General features: G+C 36.0%; 1 protein-coding gene across 1 annotated transcript in view; it reads left to right on the top strand.

Annotated features, from left to right (window-relative positions):
• Positions 1-3,494: 3,494 nt before the first annotated feature.
• The window catches only part of LOC145680834 (ATP-dependent RNA helicase A-like), a gene marked incomplete in the record, with an annotated part of 135,593 nt that continues 120,665 nt past the window's right edge, over positions 3,495-18,422 (top strand). The window contains 3 exon segments of the mRNA XM_081751935.1: positions 3,495-3,675; positions 6,621-6,720; positions 17,140-17,312. Coding sequence (XP_081608061.1) covers positions 6,642-6,720; positions 17,140-17,312 — 252 coding nt within the window.

Genomic DNA, 18,422 nt, shown 5'->3' with positions numbered 1-18,422 from the left:
TCAAATACTTTCAGTCTATGCTCTGCACTCAGTAAGCGACCATGTTTCGAAACCATACAGAACAACAGGTATGATTATCGTTTTATACATTTTAAGCTTCAAACCCCTCGACAGAATTCGCGACGACAAGAGGTTTTGAACTAAATAATAACACGAATTCCCTGTTTTTAGTCGACATTTAATTTCTTCGTGAATATGATTTTCGCCTGTTAATATTGATCCTAGATATTTGAAAGTATCCACTTTATCAAAAGTATTATTTAATATTTTAACACATACATAATTTGCCGTATTACGGTCCCGACGCATTTCCATGTATTTAGTTTTCTCTGCATTTACTTCTAAACCCATGTCCATGCAAGCGCGTCTAATAAGACCTCTGCATTTCTTTCTATTATTCTCCTATCATCAACTACTAAATTTACATAATCAGCGTACGCATAACCTGGTGAACACCGTTCAGCTCTAGGCCCTGGTTGCTATCTTTGATTTTCCTTATAGCGTATTCCAGGACAAAGTTGAATAATAATGGCGACAACGCATCTTCTTGTTTCAGGCCATTCTTAACGTGAAAGCTCGTGGCCAAAAATTTTCCTACCCGGACTTTACTTTGGGATTCATTTAAACATGCCTTAATTGATCTAATTAGCTTTTTCGGTATTTCAAGTTCTGTAAGAACGTTGTACAATGTTTCTCTCTTAACCGAGTTATAAGCCTTTCTAAAATCAATAAATAGTTGATGTACCGGACTACTGTATTCCCGCTTGTTTTCGAGTATTTGGCGAATGGTAAATATTTGGTCGATAGTTGATCGATTTCGTCTAAATCCACACTGATAATCTCCAAAAATTTCATTTGCGTATAGGGTCAATCTTGCTAATAGAATGTTTGAAAGGATTTTATAGGATGTTAACAGAAGAGAGATGCCTCGATAATTATTACAGTCAGTTTTGTCGCCTTTCTTGTGGATTGGAACAATGATTGATTCTTCCCACTCTTGTGGCAATTCTTCCTTGTTGTAGATAAGGAGAATGAGTTTGTGTATCTTGTTCCACAATTTTTTGCCTCTAGCTAAAATTAACTCAGCCGGAATTTCGTTTACACCCGAGATTTGTGTTTCTTTAATTTCTTTATAGCGATTTTTACTTCTATTCGACTGGGTTCTGGAATATATGGTTCTGCGGTGTGTATCTTTCTTTCTCCACGCACATTAGTTTTTGGCTGCGTGTTAAGCAAATCGTCAAAGAAATCTATTCATCTATTTAAAATGCTATCTGTATCAGTGAGAACTGTTCCATCAGCTAGCTTTCATATATAAGAACGAGGTTGATAGCCTTTCTTAAATTCGTCGATCCCTTTATACATGTCCCGAATGTGTTTATTTTTACTATTATCTTCAAGTTCCGAAATTTTAGCTTTCAAAATATCGCGTTTCTTTGTTCTAAAAGTTTTGGAAGTTCCTCGCCTGATGTCTACGAAATTTTGTGTAGTTATTTCATTTGGATTTTGTCGTCAACGTACTTTTACCTGTTTTCTCTTCTCTGCTAGTTCGAACCATGGTTTGTTCCTACGTATTTCCGCGTGTCCCAATTTTTCTTTTGAGAGAGGATGTTTCGTAAGCAAAGAAAAGAATTCAATTGCTGGAATATTTTTCTCTATAATCTTAAGGTTACATCTGTTAAGTAAAGAGTATGACATGCGTCAGATTTCTGAAACGATTCCTGTAATAATTGAGATTATAATCATTTTGCTCAAAGAGTATTGTTGCGTCATACATATTTGATATTCTTTCTTCATAGTTTTGGGGAAGTCGTCATTTATATTATTATATTACTATAAAACAACTTTAACGTGGATCTTGTGGATGCCTAATTAGAAACATACCAATTATAAATATGCATGTATTCAGATTTCAGAATGTTTTCACGGCAGTGATTTGTAATACTGATATGTATTACTACTTCATCTACATCACCTAATATATAATATACTCTACAACAGTTGATCAGATTCATCTACCGTAATATGAGTTTCATCTCCCTTATCTAGAATAAGCCTCAAATCTGCCCACCTTCCAATGTTGAAGACAACCAATGGCGTATTTAGGATTTTCTTTCGAGGGCTATGCCCAACAAAAGGAAGGAAGTGGGCAGTTGCCCACCTGAATTTGAGAATTAAATATATTTTAATTTATGCATAAATTGAAGTTATAATGGCAAGAATTATAGATCGATAAATCCTATATGATATGATTCAAAAATTTAGAAGTGAATCTAACCCTTTATTCTATTCATACAAGAAAAAAAAAAGCATCCTCTTGGCCGTCCTAATTTCCCGGGCTAATTATTCCCCCGTTTTGATTTTCTTTAATTCAAACATTTCCTTCTTTTAAAAATAACTAAACGATATAATTGTTCCTTTGTTATAATAACTAAAGTCCTGTCATGTTGATATCCTCGCATGTTGGTGTGGAACACTAGTTTCGCTTATCAACTCCTCTTAGTTTTGGTGTTACTGATGACGGCCAACTTGAATCACAACTGACAACGGTCGATAAAGTATGATAGGCGAAATGAAAGTAGTAACGTCAAGAAAAAGAAACAGAAAAATAGAAAGGATGACAGAAAGAACAATTAAGGACGCAGTTCTTACATGGAATGAAATTTGACAAATACAGTATTATTTCTGAACAAAAAGCATAAGAAAATGGAAAGTCAATGACATTCTTAGAAATGGTAAGAAGGATTATTGTTGTACGTGGAATGCGTAAAACTAACAAATTATTTCGAGGGGAGAATGAGCCCGATAGCCTCCTAAATACGTCACTGAAGACAATTCTGCTCCCCTGATCCTTCACAGCATTGTTTTTCAACTTCATAAATATTTTGAACATCGCTTATATATATATATATATATATATATATATATATGGGAACGTCTTACCCGTCCCCCCCAATGTTGAAGACAGATTTGCGCCTATGGGTAGAGGAAAGGAGACTTAACATTCGCTCCAATTCCCGTGCTGAAGTAATCTGGTCGTTGTATGCTCGCAACAACACAATATAAATTAGAAACTCTGTGACGGTTATTTTTCGCTTTTTAAAACGGATTAACGAAACGGACTATTACAGAAGTAAAAAATATGTTTTTAAAGTATATATGGGAGTATTAGAAAGTATTTTTTTTGTTCTTTACTGCTATTGATAATAATATTTTTTTTTCTTGAAATACTTTGGTCGTTGCGCAACGCTGCAACACTAACATTAGCCGCCACTGCCTGTAAATCTTTCAAAATGTAGTGCTCCAAAACTACACCAGTACCTTTTGATTACCTGTATTTCTTCAGTAGATTTTACAAATTTATGCCCATCCTAAAATAGGGTAGCACCGTTACTACATAAACTTTAATTGATTTCCAATTAATCTTCTGTTTCTTTTGAACTGCTGTATCGATCATATTTCATCTGCACTTCGTGGTTTTCATATATTGGATCTAGTAGAGAACGATGTTCGTATTTGGCAACTATGAATGGGAATTTGAAAATTTCTAGTGTACAAATTATTTCACCGAACAAGTGAGCTGTGAAATGTAACCTCCGATTATAGTCGGCTGTCAAGGTTTTATAACTTGTGATTTCAAAAACCACGGGCGCTGGGTCAAGAAAGCCTAAAGCGGTATATCATTCACATTTATGTTCATATGTTTCTTTATTTTCGTGCTTTTTGTCTGTTATTCCTTACAGTCAGTTGTTTCGGAAATGTAGGAATACGTTTATGGGTCATTCCAAAACATCCTAATGCCAATGTTTACTGGAAGCTGGAAGAACTATAATTTCAAGAACTAATTATGATAAATAATACTCCTCGTATAGGACAAGGGATATAGTATACGTATACGTTTATGGGTCATTCCAAAACATCCTAATGCCAATGTTTACTGGAAGCTGGAAGAACTATAATTTCAAGAACTAATTATGATAAATAATACTCCTCGTATAGGACAAGGGATATAGTATACGTAAAGCCGCGTCAGTTGCCGAAGGAGCTGGACGCTCATACTTTCAGGGATTATTCATTGAGTATCTACGAACTTACCAAGGGGGTAACAAAGCGACTTTGATTCACTTACCGACTGATACGAAAATAAAACAGAACGTACCTGTACTTCATATCTGCATGTGTAGTGCCCTTGTACTTTATCCATGACTATGTGTGTGTAAGGGGGGGGGGATTTAACGCATATCGCGTGTCTTGTGCACATGGTTGCTTCTTACTATTGCACTACGTAGAAAATTTATGGTATTTCATGTAGAAGTGGTAATAGAACACAGAAGAAACGCAGATCACGACGTCCTCATGTATACTATTACCTCTGATATAATTTGACTTACAATATGCTACAATAGCCTTTATTAAAACTTTTTCAGGGCGAACTACGTTGCTTCATTAACCACTTAGAGTCACTACAGAGTTCATTAAATTACAGAAAAATAAATAATTATAAAACACGACAAACCACGAAGTGGTTAGTACAGTCAGAAACAATATTGGAGCTGTCATTTCTTGTACCTCCAACCTTCTTATTATTGTTTCTGACTACAAGTTTTGTTTAATCTGAGTACGGGCAGGACAAAGCAGGGTCCCGCGAAGGGATGCCTTAAGATAGTTTTGGAACTGGGGGTCAGAATTAGGTAAGAAAATACCATGTTTACAGAAGAAACGAGTTGCAGTTACGTAAGGGTAATTAATAAGGATCTATCCTTGTATATAGGATCTAAATGCTCATAGGAAATATTTACATTCCAAGTACAAAAATCGAAATTTCAATAATTAATTGCGAACGTTAGGGGCTACAGCCGCATGAACAGTTAGCGGATAATAAATACTTAGGTACTTTTCCAATACATGTAAAAAATTCAGATTTTCAAAAGGTGGTTTTTTTGAGAAAATGGCGTCTCAATGACTTTTTCAGTTTTTCATCATGCTATAACGTGGAATGTAATAATCAGAAACATAAGTCCTTTACATTTTCAAGAGACCTTATGGAGTAGATTTCGATGCTAGAAGCAGATGGTTGATATTGCTCGTGAGGACAGAAAAAAATGTTTGAAGTTAGCAAAAATTTCACCAAAGTTGGCAACATTGCGAGTGAATTGCGCAATTCGTATTGGACCAATAGACGAATTTAGGCCCTCCACCGAAACACAACTGTACATTCTTCCTGCTATTGCGATTATGTTACTAAGTACACTCGTTTCTCTACAATAAAACTTTTAATTTAACATGTTTTTCAGTTTTTCGAGCAATCCGAGAGGAGGGCAGCCATTTTGGAAGGTTGTATATCGAAGAAAAATTTTTTCAGCAAAAAGAAACAATATGGATCTAATAATTTTGTATGTAGTTTCTTATTTTAAAAAATAAACTAAATCTGAGACAGTCGTGTGGACCACCCTGGACGATTTGAAATGGAATCACTCAATGAAATGAAATCTTTAAGTTTTACGTCCCACAGTTATGCCGGTTCGGCTAAAGGAGATAGTGATGATGAATAATGAATGAAGAAAGGGGAAGGAAACGGGAGAACCCCTAGAAAACCCACGCACATGATGTTTGTCCACCACAAAGTTCACTTAGCGCGAGCTGGAATCGAACCAAGAACCCCATGCATCAGAGGTGAATGCTCTACCACTGAGCCACCGCGGTCGTTGATATTAGTGAAGCCTGGGAAGGATAACCCTAGCTTTAGTGACTGCATTATTGCATTTATTTGTGCAATTAAAAACGATCTCTGTTTTGGATTTTGTATTGTTTTGGATTTTCCCAGTCGTATCTTCGTATTATTAGGATTTAAAAAAAATATTTTCCTGATTTTATATTTTGCTGTTTATTGTTTTAGCCTTTTCGCAACATCTATATAAATTTTTACTCTTTTTTAATCTCGTATTTTCTAGAATTTATATGAGCTACCCCCCCTTTTTTTTCAAATACTTTTATTTGGATTATTTAGTAGAGAGCATATGTTATCCATTCGCCTTACCGTAACGAGGACAACTATTCTCGCTGCTTACGTCTCCATAAAACTGTCATAATTAATCAATTTCTTCAAATGACTAACAGATTTGTTGACGGACGAAAAGTCTCGGAAACATAATTTTCAAGGAAGAAATTTTCTGTTTTCTTTCAGCAGAAGATGTCTTTGTCTACAAGTTATTTGAATAAGGGAAATGAAATTCAGTAAAAATAAAAATTGAATTCTTGCTTGATTTGGCAACTTCTTACTTGGTATTGCTTTCGGTACTATGTTCGTGTCAGGCCATTTAAATCTTCGCGAAGACTTTAATGCTACATTGTATTTCTTACCAACGAAGTATTACCACTGTTGTAATTCGAAAATTTAATATCTTCTTAGCAAAATAAACGTAAAAGTTTGTATTATTATGATCTAAAGATTATGTGTAGGCTTCGTTAAATATGTTGCTGACTACTAAAAATAAATACTGTTCAGAGAAATTAAATGCAGAAGTTATTTTCGTTTCTTTAATAGTTTAGGAAGGATATAAAAGGTAATAGTATTACTTTTTTGTAATGGTAAAATTTCTCTTTTCTTTCTAATAATTTAGTAGTGGCTATTAGAAAAAGTCATGGGTGAAGTGAAGAGCTTTTTCTACCAGTGGTGCTTGAAGCAGAGACGTGTCCCACGTTACGAAACCAGAGAAATAGGTGAGTTCTTATAGATTTTCAACTAATTGTAGAAAATGTCGATACGGTGAAGCAGATTTTCGAATTTCTCTATATGCAAATGATTTTTTTAAAACAGATAACCGAATATTCGTCTCGGGTACTAATCTTAAAACATGTTGTGTAAAGTGCTTCATTTAAAGGATCAGGATGTTTAGAAATTGTGGTGTCTAATTCAAAGGAGGTTTCAGGAAACAATAAATTCCGATTATTTATGATACCATAAATCTAATAGGTAAACTAGTTATCGTACTAACAGTAAATATGAATTCTTGTAAGCTAAAACATCCATACAGTAACGAAAAATTTTAGTATAATAGTTAATTGAAGGGCTTCGTGGGCTTTGCTATGGTGGATGCTGTTTCATAACCTCCTTACACAAACCCAGCAGAGAATCCACCGGAAAGCAAACCACAGCTGCTCTCCAGGGAGGAGAGTGGTCAGGTTTTTCTGTTACTCGGAGTGAAATGCCAGAAGCAGTTAGTTATGGCATAACCTACCTCAGTGTGATCTTCAATTAGTCATCTTTTTGAAATATTGGATTCTATAGTGGAGAGTTTGGAAAAGATGAATTCTACAGAAGAGCAAAAAGTTGGTTCAGAGCTGTTACTCACAAGTCTTATTGTACAGCAAGCACTTTTTGAGTATATTATCTATTATGTAATTATGTGTGTGTGTGTAAATGTTTTAAGTTTAAAATAATCTGGCTACAAATATTACATCATCATTAGTTTGCTGAGTGAGTCGCAATTTAAGACCGTTTATTGGATGTTGGTTCAAGGTTCTCAGTTGAGTATTTGTTACTTGTGATCTTACGTAGAATTACATTCCAAGGATATGTAAATTACCCATAAATTAAGAAGAGAAGGAAATCTTACTATCGAACTAACAGCTTATGCCATCATTTTTATTCAACAAAATGGACAAACAAAGAATTTTATATATCATGTCTTCTTATTTAGCAACAATTTACCGTTAGATGCACCTGAGGAAGAAGTTAACAATGCCTCGAAACTCTTTGCAACTTTTGTGTGTTTTGGATGTTATAACGTACGAGAGTTTTTATTCTATCATACCAGTTAGTAATTATAGACATCTTACTCTTACTCTACTGGATTAGTGTCACCGCCTACCTGCACATAAAGGGGTTAAAATTACCGTTAGGCAAAACAACCAAACGAAACAACACATATAAAATTTGCGTTAAATTTTCTCCTGTACATTTTTACTACAGACAAATCAATCTCTAGTTATTTACATAAGAGTTTTCTTTTTTCCAAGTGAGATTTTGTATTTGCAAAACTCGTTGGTTGGTACAAGAGCTTTAAAAAGATTGCTTGTAATCTTACAAATAAGAAATATGACTCTTGGCTTTGAGTTGTAGAATGAATGAAATAAAATTTCTAGTTCTACGTCCCACGATTATGATCTTCAAAGGAGATGGATCATTGAGAAAGTGATCATGAAATAATTGGAAAAATAACAACGAGGGAGGAAACGGGAAAGCCCCGAGAAAAGCCACATATGCGATATTGTCCACCACAAACTCGCATGTTCGGAAATCGACGCAAGGACCTTCGCACCAAAAATGAGTGTTGTACAACTGAGTTACCCTGCTCCCGCATTGTAACCAGTGGAAATCTGTAATGTTTGTTTATATTTAATATGGAGTATGTTGTGAAGTACTTCTGTTCTTCCACCCACAAAAGAAAAAGTGCATTCATCAGTTTTTAGTTATAGTAGAAGCGATACGAGAAAATTTTTGTTAGTACACTGCACTTTTTGAACACATGTTGTCAATTGGCTCAGTTGTAGTTGGAACCTAAGAGAGTAATTAAAGAAGGGGCGCAATTCAAAATTTCCCTTAGGATCCAAGATTGCGGCTATTTTCCAAAATAGTGTCCTATCAGAATTTTGTTAACGTTGCGTAATTATATCGTGTTTTGAGTCGTTCAAACGTATTTATGACTCGTAGAACACGAATCCAAAGTCGAATTAAGGATCAGACATCAATGTACATAAGATTATTAGACACTATCTTCTTTTTTCCTAATATATAAAACCACATGAACTGACTGACTGACTGACATAATATATATGCATTTTTAGGAGGGAAAGTGGTAAAGGAAAAATTTCCCACGTTATTTAAATAGGTAGTGTTAGCGGTACGACCCATACGACCCAATTTGGACATGTTATTTTCTAAAAAAAATACCTGGGCAGATAAGAATAACAAAAACGTCTTTCATGGATGTCAACAAATTTATATGTACAGTGCCTGAACTCCTTGATAGTTTCGGCATTGTTAAAGAGTTGTTCTTCCAAACAAAGATTCTGCAGTTTCGCAATGCAATATCTCGATTAAAAACATGGTACCTTTTCAAACATCAGTCCCTATTTTTCATAATGAAGAAGACTGATTGGATTGTGTCAGAAAATACTGTGATGATAAAACTTAGGAAGGTTTGAATCTTTCGTGGACAGCATTTCATGCAAGCCTCTTCAAAACAGTTACCCAACAATTAACTCTCTTTTTCCACTTTTTGAAGAGGAGTCCTCATCAGCTTTCATGATGTGTCATGCATTCAGAATACGAAGACGTGCCACAGACCTTTTGAATCCTGGACAAACCTCCGTCCTGGACCAACCATTATACACACTAGAAAAATTGATCCAGTACGGAGAAGCATCATATCCCATGTTTGCACCATTTCACATAGAACATGCATTTTTACGTGTGTTTGGACAATTATTTTACTTTGGCGGGTGGATCGGTGCCGTTGAAAAGTCAGAAATTGCAAGACTTGGAGCAGCAGAAGCTACCTTGAAAGCTACATCAGTTACGAAAGCTAGAACTATACTGCAAAAAAATCTGCGTTGTACATATTGCTTCACGAGGCTTACGAATAAGGTAACATAGGTGAATCTATGGAAGATTGGGTCATTCAGCGAGATACTTCTTCTCCAACTTTCAAATTCTGGCATCTGGTTGTTAAACTAATCACTTTGTTGCTATAATTTGTTCTATCTATTAGGGAAGCTAATTATGATCAATTTAAACAATGTCTTAAGAACATGCTACCGTAATTTTTTGTATTTGCTCACACACATTACTCAAGGTGGCTGTCTGTACATGTGAAAGATCTTGAAGAACTTTCTGATACAACTAGTGCAGTTCATGAAACAAATAAGAAAGGAAACTTCGTTATTCGTAAAAGCACTCGACCCATTCTCTGCTTTTACTGTTGACCAAACACACGAACAAAACAATACCATAGTTAAAGATGACGATGGTGCAGTGTGCCTCATCTAAGGTCCAGCCGTACTACGTCGGTAGTCTTGCAGGACCAGAAGTATGTTGGTTGTGGATGCTTTCAGTTCTGTGGTTTGTGAAAATTTGAACAGACATCACGAACAGAATGCAGCATACCAGAAAACGTTTAAGAGTAAAACTTGTGCTTTGAGAGAAAGTTTCTGTGAATCCGGAAACTTATTTTTGGAAAATACTGGTGATCTCATCGAAATTGACAACAGATTGATAGTACATAAGGAAGACGTTGATACCTTAAACACGCTTGAAGTTGATGGCAGAATAATGTACGAGACTTTCCTAAAGAAAGACTCATTAATATGCATAAAAGCAGTTTTGAGCTTTGAAAAAAGTAAACTCTAAAATCTTTACAGTAAAACCTCCAAGTAAATACCAAATAACGGATAAGCACATTGATGAACGTCTTTTTGCTAAACTAATTATTAATTGTCAGAGCAGAAACATGGATCTGGACCGTTTCTTCTATGAAAATCAGACGTCCACCACCTTTGTCTGTAAATGGACACTTGGAAAGAAGAGTGACCTGTGGATATTCCGATGGAGTTGTGTATGACGGCGCAGCCTTAATACACAGTATGAATCCACACATCTCCAAAACTTTCGGACAATATTGTGAGAAACAGTTTCGGGACAGTTTGTTACAGAATGCTAATTACTTATCTGCCGCTCGTACTGATTTGGTGTGGGACTTATGTAATACTAACAGCTTGAAGAGTTTATTTAGGCAGCAAAGAGGAACCAGTACACACCAAGTAAGACCAGAAACAAAAGTACCACGCAGTGTTGGCTGGTTTAAACCAAAAAACGAAAAATGCTCGTAAAAGTGTAAGTGTTCGTAAAATCTTGATGAACATATATTTGTGGGTTATCACGTTTCATTCCCGTATATTATTCGTATTATATTCAGACCTAAATTCCCCATTCATTACTCAGAGAGATTATACTACAAAAGCAACTTCTTTTTTATAAGTTTATGAATGTTTCTTTTGTGATTTTTTAATAGTTTATTATTATTGTTATGCAACTGCAATCAGAGAAAAAATATAAATATTGTTTCGTTTTAATAATGTTTACTATTGATAAAATACATCGAAATGGCGATTTTTTTGGGGGGAGGGGGGTCATACAAACCTCACGAGTGGCATTTATTGAAATCAGAAGCATCTTTGGTATCTAGTTATGTAAAAATGGGTCAGAGCCAAAGTGAACTCAAATAATTAATATCTTTATTCACTTCTCTTACTGATATGCAAATTAAGTAGTTGTTCTTTTTAACTTAGACTAATAAAAGTCGTAGTGAAGTAACTTGTACTAAATTAATTCTCCTATACTCTGCAGTGTTTTGAAATTGTCTATACGTAATTCTGTGCAAGTGTTTATATTTTTGTTCTTTTGAAATGACTCTTGACTATCATATTAACAAGTACGTAAAGATCAGTGCAACGTATTTTTATCAGGAGTCCTTCGTGAGAGAGTCGGCAGACGTATCGCATTTGTGGTCAATTAGTCCCGATTTCGAGTTCAAATGGAGGACAATTTCTCTCGGATGTAAGCCGAGAAGCAGTTTGGATTCCACTTTAAGCTTATGTGACTCCTTCTAGCATAACCCGGTTGTTGCATAGTAACACCAATGCGAAACAAACTTATTTCTGTCCATATGTGATATAAATAAATAGAGCAAATTATTTAAACCAAATAAACCGGGTTTAAACAAAAAAAAAAAAAAAAACGTTTTTTTTTTCAATAAAAACCATGGTTTTTGCCAACCCTGGTACCACGTAACGAATAACTTTCTTCGAAGTACTGAAAATAAGAAAGACTGTTCATACTTGTAGCAATTTATGCACTGCATAATTTTGGTCACAGTCATGTGTCACAAAAATTGATGCAGAAATATTCTCATCTAAAACTCACGGAACATCCTTAGCTAACGGTTCGTGCGGAAAAATGAAAGAAGGAGATGGTCGAGTAATCTTGCATGTACGCTATATGTCTGCAATGGGATCAAAACCGTCCTTCTTTTTATACTGATGTTGATGGCGTTATGCTATCAATACTGATGTTGTGTTGATACTGATGTTCTGCAATCAATATAATTCTTTCATAACTTAAGATCCATGGTATTTACAAAACTTTGGACTTTGGTACCTTACATGGTTTTCACGGCTTTACCGGCTGTGATACTATCTTGGCTTTCAGTTGTAAAGGAAAAGGAGATGTTTATCAAGTAAGTGTTCCTATAAGTCCGTTGACATGCCGTGCACGCTAATGTGCTATAATTGCAAAGGTAAACGTCGTAGTACGGAATGAAAACGACCAGGTATTTGCTGTTTGTGTTTCATTTTCTACTTTAAAAAGATTCAAGTCTATAATAAGTTCTATGTAATTTCAAAACAACATGTAATTTTATGTAACTTTTTGGTTTGTAAATTGATGTCTGATGTTTAACTTAACCTTAAACAGCGCTATTCATCTGTGAACAACTACAAATACAATGTTATTAGACAATATTAACGAAATCGGGGTTTGAGGACGGCATTTTGGAAAACAGCCGTCATCTTGAATCCTAAGGGAAAATTTGCGTTGGCTCCCCTTCCTAAATTGCTCCATTAGCTTTCAATTTTAATAGAGCCAAACGGTAATTTGTGTCAAAAAGTATGTACAGTCTGCTAACCAAAATTGGGTAGTATCGGTCGTACCGCTAACAAAATTCTTAAATAACATGATTTTTTTTTCGTATCCCCCTTTCCCTCCTAAAAATTCACAAACATATATAACTTTTACTATTTTACTGTTAGTTTCTCTTCCGAAATAATAAACATGCAAAATTTCAACTTCCGTGTCAATCGGAAGTAATCCTTATATTATGTTAGTCAGTCAGTTAGTTCATGTAGTTTTATAGATTAGAAAAGAAGAAAAAAAGAAGATAGGGCCTAATAATCTGATGTACATTGATGGCTGATCCTTAATTCGACTTAGGATTCGTGTTCTACGAGTTATAAATATATTTGAACGACTCCAAACACGATATATTTACGCAACGTTAACGAAATTTCGAAAGGGCAACATTTTGGAAAACAGCCGCCAACTTGGATATTAAAGGAAATAATGAATGGAGCCTCTTCTTAGATTACTCTCTTAGGTTCCAACTACAAGTCACCCAAACGGCATCTCGTGTTCAAAAAGTGCAGTGGGATTTCATGCACCGTCTCTACTAAGCATCAGAAAAGTTAGAAAAAAAAAACTGTTCCACTTCTGTTATAAGTTACCAGAATTTGTGTTTTATATTGAAACTTATTATTTTGTGTTTCAAAAGTTTAAAATACACAGCTCTTCATAACATGTAATATAATTTCTGCGGTTAGTTGCTGTGAACTGAGCAATAGAATAAAAAACAAAATTTATCTGAGATGCAGTCATATGTAAAAACTGAAATCGATAATCATATCCGTAATCCGTATAAAGGTGTGTAGTCAAATCTATCAGGTGCATTGTTTAGATTTTGTATGATAAATCTTTGAAACACTAAACTTCGTTTTGTACATTTCTTGACCTTAATACTTTATTATAAATCAACGATTTATGTCAATGACCATCTGATGTTAATACAGGTTTGTAAACTATGAAAATCTTTTAAGTTTACAAAATTATGATTATGATTATTATTATTATTAGTAGTAGTAGTAGTAGTATGTTAAAATAACATTGATCGTCAAAGCCTTAAAGGATTTTTTTAGTGGTTACAAAATATCCTTTATTAAGTTTAAGTCTGTTTTCTAGGAATAATCCAATCTCTTCAAACTGATCCATACGTCATTTTAATGTTTCTGTTTCACTCGAAATCCGTGATATTGTATTTTTAAACTCATGACTACACTTTGCCGATATAATAAGAAAAGTAAAACTTTTAGAGCGAAAACAATGACTGAACCGCTATGCAGCTGCGATTATTATTTATTTCCGTTAAAATAAACGCGAATGTTTGGTTGATGACACTAACAAAATCAGACATGCACTCACTGTCTTCAAACTACAGAACGAAGCATAGAAAGATGCATGTTAGGGATCACCCGCAAAGATAGAAAAGTTGTAACCTGTATCAGAAAGATGATAGGAATAACTGATAATATCATAAAAATGAAGGCACTGAAGTGGCAGTAGTCGGCTAGATATATTGCAAGAAGAAATGATGATCGATGAGCAAAAGCAATTCTTGACTGAGTACTTAGAAACTATCTTGGAAACGTTTTCATATAAGAATATAAGATGGAGTGACGAAATGAAGAAGCATTGCAGAATAACGTGGGAAAGAATTGTCCAAGATAATGTTGTGGAGAACAGTTGTAGAGACCTTCATCCAGAAATGGATTGACTGGTTGACTGATTATTGATTGTTAGTTGTGTTAAGGCATAAGTCTATAGCACATGAACGGCTTGACGTTCACACTTGGTTCATGGTATGTGTTGTTCGGGTGGGTAAAGGACCATATTGCACGACATAGTTGCCATGGTAGCCATCTTGGATCCAATTTTGGATTTTTAAATGGGAAAGGGCGCATGTGAGATATCATTTGACACTAGCTCGATCTCAGGGAAATAGTGATGCAGACCATTTTCACCTACCGTTATTGGTTAAGAAGTTATATTGCGTCACAAAGGTGAAAATTTGGCATTACAACATGTTTTCTCTGTTGTTCCAAGTGATGTAAGATGTCGCTAACAATCCCAGAACGAATTGAGATCGTGGAGAAGAGTGGTGATGATCTGCGAGGGTAATTGCAGCTGAGTTTAATGCATCCCAGCCAGAGAGGGAGAACATCTCACACGTTGCAATGTTCAGGTTTTTGAAGAAGTTTCACGAGATGGGCTCGGTGCACGACAAGGATCGATCTGAAAGCCCACGGACCGCTACTGCCGACAAGGCGACAGAAATGTTGGCTGCTGTTGTGAAAAAGCCCAAAACGCAGTTCTCGTCGTGTGGCATCCATAACAGAATTGAGTCAGCGATCAGTGCTACAGGTGCTGCATGTGAACAAGTGGCACACATACAAACAGCAACTCCAGCAGCGGTTAACAGAGGGCGATCCAGACAAGCGAATGCAGTTTGCCAAATTGGCCACAGAAAGGTGTGAGGAAGATCCCATTTTCCCATAACGTGTTCTTTTCAGTCATGAGGCATTATTTTTCGTCCACAAAGAGGTCTATAAACAAAATCACAGATACTGAAATGACACAAACCCAGACTGGCGTCAAGAGAGCAAAGAGGTGAGTGGGGAAAAGGCGATTGAGTAGTATGGAATCTGGGAGACGCGCATTATTGGACCGTACTTCATCCACGACACCCTGACTGGTGAAAAATATCGTGATCTGCTCGAGGATGATGTGTTCCCTGCTCTCTTGAATGAGGACGGTGATTCCCCATCCTTTTTCCAGCAAGACGGGGCTCCACCTCACTATGCGTTATGTTCACGCCAATGATTCGATAGACAATTCCCGGAACATTGGATAGGGCGACGCGACCGCTAGAGTGGCCACCACGATCCCCAGATCTTACACCGCTAAACTTCGTCCCCTGGGGCCGTATGAAAAACCTGGGTTATCAAGAACATCCGTGATATGCACCATCTAATGCAGCGAATTCTGCAATGTTGCGAATCCGTCGACCCGGACATGCTGTTGCGAGTCTATGCAGATTAGCTGAGGCGCCTTGCGTTGTGCCTTGCTCAGGAACAACAGCACATGTTCAGGGTTCCCACTCGTCCTGGAATTCTAAAAAGTCCTTGAATTACTTTTGTCCTGGAAACATCCTGCAAATGTTCCTGAAAATGCATTTCTGTTCTTGAAATTTACAGAAATATTGAATGTCAGATTATTCAAAATTATAATGAAGATTTTAATTGATTGCTGTTTTTTGTTGCTATTGTTTTTGTGCTAAATAATAATTTGTCATGATCCTGCATGTGTGGGTGGTTGGTGGGCTTTCTTTCTCCCAACAGGGTGGTTGGCTGGGAGAACTTCTCTCTTCTTCTTCCATCCACTAGTCTGTCAACCCATTCTTCGATGCTGTCTTCACAAGCACTATCCTCCAGAAACTGTACTTTGCAACCGTATCACTCCTTCATAGATTAGTGTATGATAACATTTCCCATAAAGACCTTACTTCAATCAACATCACGAAAGAAATGCTGCGTCATGCCTTCCGTGCAAGGCAGCGCTATATGGCAGAGCTGGAGAAAACAAGGACTGTTTTAAGAGAAGTGTTGAGCAATAGGAAAGAGATAAGTGAAAATGTACAGCAGCTGCAGGGAAAGAAAATGAAATTGATGGAAACAAGTGAAGCTTTGGAGACTGAAGCAACCCAGCTTACACATGAAGCAGAGCAGAAGTCTTGTTTACTTTATTGACGAAGTCAAATGCTATCCGTAGAGCAGCTTCGCTAAAGAAGAAAGAGATTATGCCTATAGATGAGGAAATCACACAACTCCATATTCAGTTGAAAAACTTGTAATATAATCCCTTTTTTTTTTCCTAATTATATCTGTCACACCGTCAGACAATGAAGAAAAATAGATTTTTGTTGTTCGCAAATTTATTCGGTGCACAATTAAAATGTCATGTAGAAAGAATGAAAATACATGTGTTGGATGTGGATGGATCAGGTGGCTATAAGGGGAGTTCAGAGGCCACCAAATATATATATAAATTAAAAACAAGCACATTACGCTCCGCTTTGTGTACTAATACTATACTTGCATTAATATTCACTGCATAAGCTACCGTACTTTTCATTTCACTGATGTAAGTTTTGAACCTACGGTTACAAACTTGTTATACCTTCCTGTGTCGAAGTCCTGGAAAATTGGTGATTTGTTCTGGAAATTGTTCTAGGAAAGAGAGTGGGAACTCTGCATGTTGTAATATTTAGTAGTTTGTTGAATGACTGAAACATAGTAAATCATGGAAAATTTACAGAGCTGATGCGTGCGTAAAATCATATGAAATTTGAATTTAATTAAAAAGTTGGCTATAATTTTTTCCACGTCTTTTGTATATGCATTTTTCCATTACAGATAAATCACCAGGGTTAGAATATGTGTGTGCAGTCCGTTTGGACGGTTTTAATTACGTGGGAGTCTCTCATTGCAAAAGTAGAAAGAAATCTGCAGAAGCTGAAGCAACGAGAAATTTCATTCAGTACTTGTTGTACGAAGGCGCTATGAACTACTACGAAATACCTTTTAAGGTAAGCAAAGTAAAATGTAGAACAATCATGCTGTTGACGTTATAATATTCATATTTGCTATTTGAAATCTAAACTGACGTATTTTCCTTTAGAATTAATTTTGTGTATATTTTAGTGGATGAACATTGATTATCAGTTCAGTTTCTTTAAAGTACTGTGTATGTAATAACTATCTGATAACAAGGATGCTATCTGATAACTTTTGACATAATGGAAAGTAAGAAGGAATTGTTTAACTATATAAGTTTTTGTTAACACTTGCTGCTTTTTTTGTAAATAGCAACGCAAACATTAGCATTTATCAAATATATAACTTGTATCATCAGTTAATATGTAAATATTATATTAGAGGTCATAACCGGTACATGCTTACAAAACAGGTTGAGTGGCCAGTTAGTCAGGAGGCACGTGTCGTTTGAGAGAAGAGGGTAGTGTGAAATTCTGCCACAGAAGACACACAATTGCTGGTGATTTTCTTGTATGAGTTCAAACTGAAACATTCTTTGCATCTAACCGTGAAAAACAACAGTAAATTTGGGCCATTAGTGATGAATGTACGCACACTCCGCCGTTGATTTGCAAAATTTTGTGCCGGTGACACAACGTTGAAAAATGAGCCCCTCTGCCTCTAACCAACAGCATTTTCTGATTAACTTTTCTGGAAAACGTCTAAGCGTACCCTGGAAAAAGTGTTCGTGCAGTTAGGAGACGAGTTGAGCATACACAGTACCACTGGCATTCAGCGGATCCGCGCAATTGATAAGATGAAAAGTTGGACTATGTATGCGATGTAAGCGATACCGTACCATTGGATTGCCATTGGAGGTTTGCAGTTCTTAAAATGTACGGAATAATCAAGAGGTTTTCTGCGCCCATCGGATTATCGCTGCTGATGGAAAGTGCATCTTCTACGACAATCGTAAATGATCAAAACATTGTTTTGATCGTAAATAACGTTCAGGAAATTTTTAGAAAAACCACCCTTCCGTCCACAGTATGGGGTGACCTATCATATCCTTCTCCGTCGACGCGAAACGACCACTGCGGATAGTTGCAGTGTTGAACTCCATGAAATGCCTCGCAAAATTGTCCGCAAGCAATCATCCATCA

Source organism: Thermobia domestica, chromosome 3 (genome assembly GCF_964235325.1).
Source record: "Thermobia domestica chromosome 3, izTheDome1.hap1.1, whole genome shotgun sequence".
NCBI lineage: Eukaryota > Metazoa > Arthropoda > Insecta > Zygentoma > Lepismatidae > Thermobia > Thermobia domestica.
This window is presented reverse-complemented; position numbering and strand designations above follow the sequence as displayed.